The sequence below is a fragment of the Etheostoma cragini genome, chromosome 2 (assembly GCF_013103735.1).
Source record: "Etheostoma cragini isolate CJK2018 chromosome 2, CSU_Ecrag_1.0, whole genome shotgun sequence".
NCBI classification, from domain to species: Eukaryota; Metazoa; Chordata; class Actinopteri; order Perciformes; family Percidae; genus Etheostoma; species Etheostoma cragini.
Window position 1 is genome coordinate 4,430,254 of NC_048408.1, and position 14,307 is coordinate 4,444,560.

The 14,307-nt window shown below is 38.4% G+C and overlaps 1 protein-coding gene across 1 annotated transcript in view; it reads left to right on the plus strand.

Annotated features, from left to right (window-relative positions):
• Positions 1-14,307, plus strand: part of chrna8 (cholinergic receptor, nicotinic, alpha 8) — a 41,766-nt gene that overhangs the window by 20,035 nt on the left and 7,424 nt on the right. Inside the window, exons 3-6 of the mRNA XM_034897180.1 lie at positions 2,297-2,341; positions 6,545-6,654; positions 12,094-12,173; positions 13,167-13,334. Of these exons, the coding sequence (XP_034753071.1) occupies positions 2,297-2,341; positions 6,545-6,654; positions 12,094-12,173; positions 13,167-13,334 (403 nt within the window). The remainder of the gene's footprint in view (positions 1-2,296; positions 2,342-6,544; positions 6,655-12,093; positions 12,174-13,166; positions 13,335-14,307) is intronic.

A 14,307-nucleotide genomic window follows, 5' to 3' on the forward strand; every position in this document is an offset into this window, starting at 1 on the left:
ATGTACTGAGACATCACCCGGATCGTTTACTCTTTGAAAGTGTCAGGTTTAGTTGAAGAACTATAACAATGTAAAAAATGTAAATTACATAGAAATTTAAATAAAATAAAAAATCTGTGCTTTTTACAAAACTGAAATGATGCAAATGTGCACAAATGTTAGTAGTAGACTAATACTTGTGACTGTTTGAAACTGTAGAACCAGGTAAGATGGCTTTAGATTTTTTGACTGGATGTTTTGCATTTGTCCAGAAAATCAATCGTTAAAATCGATCCGACAAAATTTGTCCATTATAACCTTCTTAGAATTGATGAGGGCATCCAGTCTCCACTTGTGTGTCCTTTCTTTCTAGAACAAGCGGTTATAAATGACTTTATTATGGATTTACAAATCAATCCTCCATATGTGATCAATACAACTGAGGTGGCTGACTGAAAATGATCATCAGACTCAACACTCACCCTGTGTTATGACATTTAAACAAGTGCACTTCAAGAAAGGCTTATGGACTTTAATCTGATTTTATACAAAAAACAACACAATACACTGTGTTACCTTAATCAGAAACACATTTTCTATTCACAGATAGACAATACTGGTGCTTTCATCCCATTTACTACAAATTGTGCAATCTTTACATTACTTCCAAAAAGGACTATATTAATTGAAGGGCTGGCAGAATCAAACCATTAAATTATAGCCATTTTAATTAAATGTTTATGAATAATTGGTCGTACAACTACCTTATGGTACAATGTGTAGGAATTTCTCCCATCCAGCATTGAGATCATATATCACAATAAACTCTCTCGCGCCACGCGGTTCAAAGTGTGTATTACGGCTACGGTAGCCTTCTCTTGCGTTTTTTTTATCTTATCCTTTTTCTGGGCAGAGAAAAAAAAAGACTCCTGATCTTTAATACGTGTGATCATGGACGTTTCCTTCTTTTAACTTGCCAGGGCCAGGAAGCGACGATGCCCATTAGCAGCACCTGTGAGTGTTTCATCTGACAGAGAAAACGCGAAGGCGGCGCAGTATGGCCCTTACCAGACGCGGTTCCCTAGTGAACATAGAGCATCCACCCCAGTTCACGCAAATGTAAAATTTCAAGCCAAAAGGAAAACTTGGAATTGTTGGGGGTGGGACATATTCATGAAAAAGGAAAGGTTTGTGAATGGCCAACACTCATTTTGGTAATGAACAGCTAAACACGTTACACACTGGGCCTTTAAGATACAGTCTAAGCACACTCCTCTGTGACTGTCTCACAAAATAAGAACAAGTTTCATTTTTGAGGTTCCACCTCTGAAATGACAGCATGAAACGAGGGAGAACTGAATGAAAGTGTGTGATAAAACTATCCAGTAGATTAGGTCTGGTGGGTTGAGAAATAGAAATTGATTTCCTGATTTGACCACAGTTAACATCAAAGGCAAACATTCCAAAGGGTTGAACTCGCGGTGTTATTAAAGACAGTGTGATGAATCAAAAAAAGGACTAATCTGTGGAAAAACAGAGACTAGAAGATGCTGTCGAGTATTTTTCAGGTGTAAGAGGGCGGACTTATGTCAGACGCAGAGTACCAGTGTGTTACAAGAAGCAAAAGTTGTCCCTGTCATGAAGGATTGTGTAAAACAGACTCCATTCCCACCTCGCAATCTTTTCTGCTCTGATCCTTGTGGCTCTACTTCTGACCGCTTTCTATCTTTTTCTCTTCACTGTCTCATGAATTATCTCTCTGTCACTCTTGATTCCTCTCACTTTTTTTTAAAAACTTTTTTCCATCCTTACGTCTGCGCTTCCTCCCTCCCTTTCCCCTCTCTGGCCCTTTGACCGTGACGAACTGGCTCTTGTGTAACATAAAATGCAGCTGGAGCCACTGAGTACGTTTATTTCTGTTTTCATGACGTAGATAGGAATTTCTGAAAAGCTGCATCGTTTCTGCTCAGTGTCACCGTCAATTTCCTGGGAAAATTGCAGTTTGTCCTATTTTATTAATTCATTTTTCTTCTGCATCTGTTTCCTTACATTACTATCATCTTGTAAAAGGAAAAAAGCTGAGTGCATTGTCATTCAGAGAGAACACCAGCTCTGAGTTTCATGGCTTGCAGTTTGACTTCATAGCCGATCTGTCTCATAGTCTCACCTCATGTTTACCAGAAATTAAGTCGTTTTGTTCTCTCACCCTGCGGAATAATTTCCTTTCCGATCTGTCAACAGCTCTGTCTACTCTGCTGATTATATTCTCTCTCTCTCTCTCTCTCTCTCTCTCTCTCCTCCCCTGTTCCCCCTCCAGGATGAAAAGAACCAGGTGATGATGACGAATGCCTGGCTGCAGCTGGTATGTCTCCTCTCCAAACACTTTTTGTGTGATCACTGTGTTATAATTGTCATTTGGTATATTTTTGGAAAGCCATTCACATTTTCAAAAAAGGGTTCACATCTAATTGCTGTTGAAGGCATCGAGTCAGACTAGAGCAGTAAACAATAACCTTTTGATTTGAACAGAAACTTTTTTTGTGACCAAAACAACAATCACAGTTATGACACTCCAGGGCCTCATGTGACAATACAAAATACATAAGCCTAACTATAGTGTCAAATGGCAAGTGTTCTATTCCTACAAAATAAAAAGCCAGTAGACATAAGGTTGTCAAAAATTATATTTTTGGGGTAATTTATTCTTTTTACGATACTTAATAATAGCATGATAAATATTTATTGTCAGCATAAGGCTGTGTCACAGGTTAATAAGGATAAATATATCTTAATAAGCCATCAAATCATAGATATTATTTCAAGACGTTTCTCAGCCTAACACTTGGTACCTAACTGCTTTCTTAAGCCTGAGTTGCTGTTACGCCTGTAAGTGTAAGTGTTCCGTTCTAGCACAATGATAGCAGTGCAGTTTGATTACTCCAATGTTTTTTAAACATTTCTACCTGGCAGCCATTGATTTTCCTGGCTGAAATTACATTATCAGCTGCACTTAGCTAATCAACATTAGCTCCATGAATGCTATCAACGCTGTCCGTGGCTGATTTCTTAATCTCCACAGCTGACTCATTTTAAAGCAAGAAGGCGTCTGATTAAATAATTTGCACTTGATCACCAAACAAATGATTAGATTAGAAGTGCTTGAAGGCAACACCGAGTCCACGTCCCAGGTAGTCACTACAAGAGATGGATTGTTTTTGTATTGCAGTGCCGAGCTAGCTAGTGCTATAAGTATGGTAATTAGATCAGGCTGTTATTGGTTTATAAGCCAATAACAGCCTGATCTAATTACCATACTTATAACATAGCCCAGTTCGGCCACTCAGCTTACGTATTTGTTAAAATCTTCAGTTGTCGTAGCTGGCGCTGCATGCGACCGTGGTGGAGTGTGATCATAGCCTAGCGTATGGTTTTTACTTATGGTGATTGTATTTACGCTTCAATAACCATAAACAGGGTGTACATGTGTAAAGATTATCTTGCTGAACAAAACAGATAAGTATCATAAACTTTTTTTTGCCAAAGAGATTATTTTTGCAACACTCCAAAAGTCAATGGAAAAAACCCATTGGATTTAAACCAAATGAACAGGTAGGTTGAGGATGTCTCAACCTACACTTATTTAGATTGAGTTGGCTGCTGACTAGCTTTGAAGTTATGAATGAATCTATATTCAGGAAGCCACCGGCTTCCACTTTGGTGTAATGGCTTAAGGGCCTTTCCAGACGCAGCAGATTCTGAAGGAGCGTCGAGAAGTACATTAAAGGCAGTAAACAGGGGGAATGGGCAGGCTAACCTCTGCTGCATCATGGAGGATTTGAGGATTACAGGTTTATCAGTCAATAAAGAATGTCCCACATTCAAATGGATAGGATTTCATGGGATTTTTACTGTGAGAATTGTAATGAGCTTAAGTTTTCTAATAACTGGGTGTTACTTTTGTCTCCTCCTCTAAAGCCAGGCTGCTGGAAGAGTGACCTTTAAAAGGCCAGTTCACCCCAAAAAACCTGTTACTCTACATTTTAATTTATTTGTCTCGGATATTCTTTCACGTGAAGACAATATAGTTGAATATGATAGTTATGTGTCTGTCCAGGAGCCCTGTTGAATCTATGAATCCACAGATCAACAGTTTTAACTTGAACTACTTTCTACCAAAGAAATAGTTCCTAAAACATTTGTTTAGTGTGAGGTTTGTGGATTATCCAGAGTGGCCATGAGATTATTTCTGGAAAGATGAATTACTGTTAAAAATTGAAATATATGTAGTTATTGCTGTGCGCAAACAAATGAAATTAAATTGACCTACATTGTTTTGGGGTGAGGGCAGAAGTCTCAGAGACAGATCTAAAAAATATATATATATTATTTTTAGTAGTAGTGCAGCGTCTGTTGAAAATTGATTGCTTGGCCTGTGGTATTGCTGCGTGTAGAATTCTACCAAACCAATTTGGACCACAAAATGACTCAGAGAAGAACCCCAAACCACTTCATATATCCAACTCCACTGTAGAGCCTACTACTGACTTACTGATTTACCTGGCAGAGAACGTTGCAGATTCAGAATGTATTCACAAAATATCACAAGGAAAATGTGGAGTAATCAGACATTGGCCTCATAGACTCATGGCAGTGCGCTACCCACCCAGCCCGTTATGAGAGCTAATCAGCACATATCTGTGTTCATATCAACCACCAAAACCCGACTGTTTGAGAGAAGAGAGATGTGTGTGTGTGTTCATTTCCATACAGGTTAGGTTATTAGGTGAAAAAGGGGATTTGATTTGCGGGGGTATTTTGGCAACGGTAATGTATGAGTGTTGTAAGTGTTGTATAACTTAATTAACCTGACCCAGGGTGAGTCCAATAAAGAGTTCTGTGTCTGCCCGGTTCAGTTTTAAGATTTTCTTGCATTGCACAGCGCTGTGAAGGAATAATATGGAAGATTGTGCTGCCTCTGTTTAGAAGTGGTGAATGCAGGCTACAGCTCACAGCAACTTAATACTATATAGTGCTGGCACCTGGAAAATGGATTTTTATTGAATTAGCAAAATAATAGACACTGAAAAGTGGAGGGCCTTTTTTCATGCAACTCCGAAACCTATTCTTAGACAGCTGTTACCTTATGAAGCCCAGTGTCCTCCTCATCTCTCTCTGACAGATTATGAAGTTACTGGGCTGTAATGTGTTTTCTTGGCTGTTAGTTGTGTTTTCTTAGCCAATGTGAGCAAGATGAAAGACAGGCTCAGTAGCACCAAACTGCCAAGGCCCACAGATGACAAGTGGAGTGATTAAGTCATTAGCTGCCTGAGTGGTAACATATGTTGGTGGGCCCACTTCAGAAGGATGGCATTTCTTTGAAATGGTTCAACTCAGACAGCCTCTGTGTGAATTTTAAAGTCACCTTCGTACTGTAGATGGAGGCACATATGGCACAGACAGATTTGCACGTGCACGGAAATATGCACACATTTATCAGTCTGAAGAGCACAAAAATACACATCTCATAATATCCAAATGCGTATGTCCATGCATGCACAAAAGACATACACAGACGCACAAACAGATGTGCCCAGTGTGGCCGCAATGGGACTGTGTTTGCTCCGTAGAGAATGTGCCCTTTGACTAGAACATCTGGATCTGACTCATCTATATCTGACTTCTATACATGTACTATACTGTGTACACACACAAACTCACACACACACACACACACACATACACAAGTTACAAACAAATGAATGTATTTACATGTCAAAACAGTAATAAGTATTCCCTTCTACAAATCACACATGATCTTGCTACATACTGTATTGTTAGGCATGAAACGAGACAGGGGCAACACACAAACACACACACACACACACACACACACACACAAACACACAGGCACACACACACACACACACACACAAACACACACACACACACACACACACACACACACACAAACACACACACACACACGATGCTTGGCTCAGTTAGCCCCCTGCTAAGTACTGACCCAGGCTCGAATTGGAGTCAAAGTCAACAACTGTTAGCTTGGCAAGGTTTCATTGGCAGGCATCATCATTGGCAGAGCTGGAGACAAAGTGTCAGAGCTAGCAGTTGTTGGAATAATAACCTGGCTAAAGGGCTAATGTTCTTACTTCTAATGGTTTTAGGTAATTGTATAGAACATTCTGCATTTATGTTGCATGCCGGGTTTTATATTTTAGAAACGATGCTATGATGATGCAAGGATTAGTTTGTGTGGCACTGTACCAACACTATTTAAGCGATAGAACGTGTGTTGCTGTCAGCTGTGAAGCTTGCTAGTAATAGTATCAACAACAAAACCAACACATTGGGTCGCCTGACTGGGATATATAAACCAGAAACCAACAGTTAAGAGCCTTACATTATGCATTCTCCTCATTTTTGATACACTTCTGTTTATTTGTCACCTGTTCAGTCATTCCATCACTTTCATCACAACTATTATTGTCATGTGTTTATGTCCCCACCTCATCATCTCTCTCATTAACTCTCTCTACTGTTGTTTCAGTATTGGACAGACATTTACCTGTCATGGAACCCAGAGAGCTACCCCGGCGTTCAAAACCTGCGTTTTCCTTCCAATTTGGTATGGGTCCCAGATATCCTCCTCTATAACAGGTAGGGTATATTTAATTTTTTTTCTGTCATCTCTTGTCTCTTCTCTCCCACTTAATACTATCCCAATTGCAGAAGTTCTTCCAGCAACTACTTGTGAGTTTCATGATTTAAATCTGCTTTCCTACATCTTAAGCTAGCAAGGTTCATAATCCCAAATCAGTATTGTTATAATAATTTAATATATAATGCCTACTACAAAGCCTCAGAATTTCTTTACTTTTGTACTGACAGGGTGATTTATCATAGCACCACACTGCATTTAAGAGATGATGAAAGGCAGCTAAAATGATGAAATCTCATTTTTGCTGGAAAGTTATATCAGCTATAGGCCACTGGCATGTTCAGCCCATTGGTTAGTCTCTCACTGCTCTAGCTTTTTCATTCTGTTTTGGATCCTTTAATTATTTTTTTATTTCTGTCATCCTCTCTTTTTCTTTACTTCCTCTGCATTTACATACATAGACGAATAATCTAGATTCAGTGGGCTCAGTTTACAGTCGATAGAAATATTCCCCAGATGAAATTTCCCTCTTGGTTACAGACTTGTTTAATGAATGATTAAGCCGATTCCCTCTAGAGAAGACATAAACCGTAACTCCCATGGGGCTTTGCATCTGTTGCCTGCAATGGGCAGTAGTTATGAGACCACTGAAAAACACTGTGCTAAGTGGCTGGAAATGTGAACAGAGTGCTGTAATGTACTGTAATTTGTACGCAATACAATATATCCTTATTTTTCTAATTTATACAATACTGTTGGTCCTTTATTTTAGACTTAATCTTATCTTTTCTGCTGCATGTTTGTAACCTTAATCATCACCACCTTCATATCAAACTCTATAATGTCTTATTGAAAAATGTCTTCAGGCTGCGCTCAATTCTTTATCAAACCTTTGTCAAACAATGAGACTTTCAGTGTAAGCTCAAGTTTCCCAATGAGCCGCTTGATCATTGTGCATTGTTTGTTGTGTTTCAGATTTTTGTGCACATCAAAATGATGTTCAGTTTTGTTCTTCAAAAAAGCAACCTTTAGATATTTATTACTACAGCATTGTAAACAAAAACATCCGGAACAGTTAACCTCTTGCAGCTGTGACATACTGAAAAACAACAACAAATATCCAATGTTCCTCTTATTGGGTACATTTAGTGGGATAACTATGTCTGGCACATATGAGCGATTCAGTCGTGTTCATTTAGCTGAAAAAATGAATATGAGGACTGTCTTTATGGAACACTGTGTCCAAAAGGACAATTAAAGGGAAACATTGTATTTGAAAAAGAAAAAAGAAAAAAAAAAAATGCTTACCTTATGCAGAAGTTATGTGTTTTCATCTTCAAATTATTTTGGCTGCGGAAGATTCCATTTGTATTTATGTGTCTGCCTGCAGCACCAAGATAGACAGATAGAAAGATTTAGTTAGATAAAATTCAGTAACGGGCAAGAAAATCAGATTCTGCATTTGATATCAACTTATGTCAATGGAAAGCAATTGTATACAGTTTCACACATTCATAAAAGAGTTATGGAAGACGATTCAAACAGAAATCATATTAATGTGCCCGTTGAGGAAATACCAGATCGCTTGTGTTTATGTGAGTAAAACAGCTTTTTCCTAGTGTGTGTTGCTTGAAGCAAAAGGTAGCAGGGGAGAAAGGTTATTTGATTGTTGACCATTATTAAACTGTCAAGCTACTAGAGAGGGTATTTAACAGGGGATTAAGATGTTTTTAATGCATCAGTACTTTTCGCGCCTCCTTAGACTGACACACTTGAAGAATCACACTTGTTCCGAGGAAAGACAACACGATCCATGGCGGAGTTGATTGATGACAGTGGCATTACAGCTGTACCTTCAAGGTGATTGAGGATTCTTTTATGGAGGGTGTTATCTTGTGACAGATTTCCCACTTAGCGTGTGCATGAGGGACAGAGAGTAAGAAGGGAGAGGTTTGGCTAACAGGGATGATACAGAACATTAAGCAGCTTACGGTGAGGATCAGCGATCGCTACGATAACAGCAATTTGGTCCTGACACAGACCCTGATTGAAACTGACACTCCTTATGCATGCAATATAAATCATGAGTAAAATTATACATTTCTATTTTAATGAAGCAAGCCAGAAAAGATATTAGAAGTATATGAGATAATTCCAATCTGCCCATTGGCTGCTGAGCAGTAGGATTAGACCATTTTTTTAGCACTATCTACAACAATCTGCTGTGACGAGCTCACAACCAGCATGCATTGCACCTAATAGACGGTAATCAACTTTTACAACACTAGCACATACTGTAACTATTATGTTTAATACATGTGTGACAGGGTATTCTGATTGATGGTTTCTAAAGTTTGACTTAAAGCTAGAACCAATAAAAGGAGTATTGAATGCAGCACCCATTCCAGAAATGCTGATAAAACAAAGAACAGCATTTCCAAACCGGGACACTGAGACAACAAGGTAGACTCCACACTAGAACACGCAAACAGAATACAATGATCCAACAAGACACCAAGGAAACACAAAGTCTGAACTCACAGGGTAACCAGGACTAACAAGGGGCAGGTGATACACCAACAGGGACAAGGGAGAAGAGACAGACTTCAAAACAAAACAGGAAAGAGAACATGTACAGAACACTCAAATGTGACAAGCTTGATTGTACTATTAACTTACATTGTAGCTTGTTTAACCGCTGCCAACTGCAGCGATCTTGCGTAATACTGGACCAATATCAAAGACTGTACCCTTTAAAAACGCTAGTTACCCTTTAAAGATATACTCTAACAGTGTTTTCAGAGGCATGACATGTCAATATGGGTGGGCCATTTCATTGAGCCATTAGATATATATTCTGTACTGTAGGAGAGGGAAGGTTATTTGCCTAAAATTGTATTCTTGTGGATTTCTGTGGCTGCACACTTAAAGAAATGGATCCATTTTGAAGACCCATTTTTCCACTGTTGTTTGTAGTCATTCTTAACGGCTGGGAGCTTGCACTTTTGACAACTTGTATTGCTTTGGAAGTACATAGCAAGACAGTTTATTTCAAATGTGTCTTTTGATTTTCCATTCAAGAGCTAATAAAAAAAGATTGTATTTTTGAAGAATCCCATTGCAGGCAAAGGGTCTTTGTTGGGATTCCACAGCTTCATCAGGTCTCTATCTTTTCCACGTCATGACCTTTTTAAAACATGTTTCAATTACTTGGTGATCTATTTAAAATGTGATTAAGATTATGCATCAAATAATCTCTTGTCATGTTCATGTTTAGGTATGATATACGTCTCTACATTTCTTCAATGTTCCCAAAAATGCTAATGCTGCCAATTAATGTATAGTATATGTTTGGTAGATGTATTCCAAATACCATCACAAGGCTAAATGCTAATTTAGCTAATTTATGGATGAATAAGAGTGATTAGAGCTATTCCAAAGTATTCCCTTAGCCTCTTTGTGTTTCTACCTTCTGCTAATGAAAAGAGATTTGGATTATTGATGTACTGTAGTAGGAGGCCATAAATCTGCATTAGGTAAAGCCTTGTTCTGATTTAGGACTCGTTCCCGGCACATTTAGCTAAAATTGATGTAGGTACCTGTCCCACAAAAAGCCTTCAGGAAGTGTTTAGTCATGCCCCGTGCAATCTCCGACTGCTCCCAGTCTCATACTGTAAGTGGTAGAAAAGTAAAGAACAATAACAGAAGATGGTACGAGTCACAGCGTTTTGTCTGGCTAGGATGAGCACTCATTTCTTGTTTAAAATTGGTTTCATTCAGTATGTCTCTGTCAGAGATTGTATGGGGAGCTCAGCATTCTAGTCATGAATAAATCCATTAATAATATGTTGCCATCATAGAAAGCACTTTGCTGTTTCATTACCTCTGTAAAGGTGGTTATATTTATAGTCCTGTTTAATTTTTATGTCCATTTGTCGGTTTGCTGTTCAAGTTCAAGTTCAAGTCTTTGTTTTGCCAAAGTGAATCACCTGGAATTGGTTATGGTGATTTTGCTCACACAGAACAATGCAAGACAGTATAGGACAATGGCATACAAACAAAACAGCAAATTTAAAACAGAGACACATGGGTAGCTACCAATGTGTAAATACAGTAAATACAGAAATAGATCTGACAGTGCTAGTGCCTTTTCGTGACCCTGAGGAGGAGGACGGAGCTGTGTAAGCCGGACAGATAAGGGTTGCTGATGAGAATGGAGGGCCCTCACAGCCTGTGGGTAAATGCTATTTGGATGTGTGTGGGTCTAGAAGTGATGGTTTCTAGCCTCTTGCATGACGGTAGAGGGGTGAAAAAGGAATAAGCAGGGTGTGATGAATCTGCCATCCCAGCAGGTGTAAGGTTGTACTGAGGAACAGCTGGGCTTTAAGGGAAACTGTTGATAACACATCAACAGTTATAATAAGCCAAGTGCTGAGTGAAACATGATTGTCTGTAGATATCCATCCAATAGTAGACAATACATTTAACTTCAAAGTCAACCTGTTGGTGGAGCAAGAGGAAAAGTCAGGTTCATCCTCTGCATTCTGTACAAAAAGCCATTGCAATACAGTTAATAGTTGTTGAGATATTTCAGACTCAACCAGAGTTGGGAATTAAAAGACAGACATAGCTAAAAAGTATAAAACAATGTTTCTGGCATTATACACACACAGTGTTACTATGTTTTTGTAATGGTTTGGCTGCCAAATTCTTAGAGGTGTGGCAAATGTGGATTTGTAGCTCGATGGAGATATGCTCTCTGAATGCTTTTTAGTTAACAATTACTATGCAACTGAGTGTAATTTTTCCAGCTCAGAAAACTCTTCTTAAAGGTATAAAGTTAGCCAATACAATACAATCAATACAATAATTTTATTTTACGTACATGTATTTTAAATATACGCAGACACTTTATATCAAAAGAAAAAAAAAATCCCCAAGATTTTTAATTATAGTATAAGAAAAGGATAGATAACTAAAGGACTCCACATATCTAACACAGTCATGTGTTAGATATGTGGAGTCCTTTAGTTTTACTAACAGAAAGTAAAAAAATCTTTCTTTTATTCTTATGTTTTAGGATTTTCGTTCTTGTGTGAAATGTGTGATTTTGTTATTATGCCAGTTTTTTGGGTGTACATAATCCCAGTCTGTTTGAAGGACGTCTTGATAGGGGACAGCCATGTTTGTTTAAGATGATCAGTGAAATGAATCACTGTCTGTCTCTAATCCCTCGTCTCTACCTGCTCTGTCACCTTCATTCTCACTTGCTGTTTGTTGTCTGGCTTTTTCTTTTTATCTGTCTTTACTTTTGTAGTTTGCTCCCAATCACCTTTATTAGCTCTGGCCCTTTCATTCCCCCTCTCACTATTATCCTTGTTTTGAGGGTTTTTTCTTTTAACACTGTTGTCACAGTATCCACACGTCTTTCCCTTTAGTGCTGATGAGAGGTTTGATGCTACATTCCATACAAATGTGCTGGTAAATGCTTCAGGATCCTGCCAGTACATCCCACCAGGTGAGACATTCAAAACGTTCTCTTTCTAACTTTGTCACATTTCAACCATAATAAAAAAAAATACACTTTTCAATTCCATTTTCTCAACTATATCTTATCACTGCATTGCCACTATTCATGTTTAATTTTTTGGTCTTTACAGTATGGTTTCACATCTTAAGAGACATTACAGTTTGGGTGATTTGCTGGTGTAGAGACGGTGCCAAAGTTAAAAACATACAAAATGTTGAGTAAAAGTAAAAGGTTTTTAGAGACCAAGGTTAGATACAACCACTTTAAAAGCGTGTCATTGTGAATGCGTCGCGTGTTGTAGGATGTGCCACAAGGTGAACACTTTTGAGACAGTTATATGTGACCTATATATCACTACTTCCTCAGATGACTTTTGTACTTTTGGAAATGCGTATATTAAATTTTCTTTCACTTCATTTAAAGGTGCAGTCTGTGATTCTAATCTAATACACTTTTTGTGAAATTCAGTGAATATGTTCTCATGGTCTGCTGGCTGTCTACTCTGTGTGTGCACTGAAAAAGAAATTGGATTGTTCACACATGGCACAGGCTCTGGAAATGGGGAAACAAACAAAGTGGGTCGTACTGAGCCAGACGAGACAAAGCTATTCTGTTTGCACTCGTGGATATATGAGGATAAAATCTGTGGGAGCGAGAGGGACAGTACATGCTAACATTCTGAAGGAGCACCTTTAATAAGAAACTTAAAGGATGATTTTTGTTACTAAAAAAGAGTTGTTTTGGTGTATAATTTGGCATTAAATGACATTGAAGCGCTTCTTGATCAATACACTTACACTTATCCCGGGACTGTGGTTGGCACGTTTTCCTCAAAAATGTGAGGCTTTAAAGAGTGAAATGACTTGGAAATATTTTAATGCAGTCATTACTTGAGATTTTAAACAAATTATGCAAATCACATAAAAAAATAATGTAAGTGTTTAGTGCCAAAAGTAACTTTCCTCAAACACTTCTTTGCAGGGATCCTGAAAAGTACCTGCTACATCGATGTGCGGTGGTTCCCATTCGATGTGCAGAAGTGTGACCTAAAGTTTGGTTCCTGGACCCACAACGGCTGGCTGCTGGACCTCCAGATGATGGACGTGGACATCTCCACCTACATACCCAACGGGGAATGGGATCTCGTAGGTAAGAAGAAAAACAGACAGGCCCACTGTCAGGTGCATAACAATACTAAAAAAAAGGAAATCTGAAACAAAGCAACCAATAAAACAAGTTTCTGTGGCTGTAATGAAACATATTTACTTACATTGCTTTTCTCAAAGTGTTTTCGGACAGGATTAATTGAGAACAATGTATCACCTGCTAAATAAAAAGAGCTCATAGCATGCTTTGTATTACAGTAGAAGTAAATTAAGTTTTGTCAACCATTCACCATATTTTGGTGACCATTTGGTATGAATAAATCTGAAACTCTGATTACAAAGATACATTAAAATAAAGTAATAAGAACGTGTAACATAAGAGGGATAAAGATGACGAATGAGAACGGACATGATTGACTGACTGCACTCCCAACATCTGTGGGATAAGTAGTAGTACATTGAAGACTCTTTCAGGGACTCTGAAAGCCTTTGACAGAGACAGATTTTCAAGACAGATCCACTAGGCCCTATATGTCATATTCCACAGAGTTAGACAGCAGTCATTATGACACAGCTCTGACAGCAGGTGTTTCTGTCGACTTGCTCGTAAGATGCCTTTCTCACCGAGAGAGTCCTGGTTAACGAGTGCTATATTGCAGAAAACACAGAGAATATTGCAGATGTTAAATACTATAGTATTCACATAGTTTCTTTTTGAACTCTTGCCATTTATTTGATGTGCTATGATGATTGTAACCTGATTAGCCACTGTTTCTGGTGTGAGAATTATGTAACAAAATATATTTAGTGGCTCACAAGGAATAAAAAAGGTGGTGCTATTTTAATCAACTTTTAAAGTTCTAGTTCAACATTTTGGGTAGTATACTTATTGGCAGAGAGTCAGATGAGATTTCTACCACTCTTGTGTATATACGGTAAATATAAAACTACTGCCAGCAGCCGGTTAGTTTAGCTTAGCACAAAGACAGAAAGTGTGTGTGTGGGGGGGGGGGGGG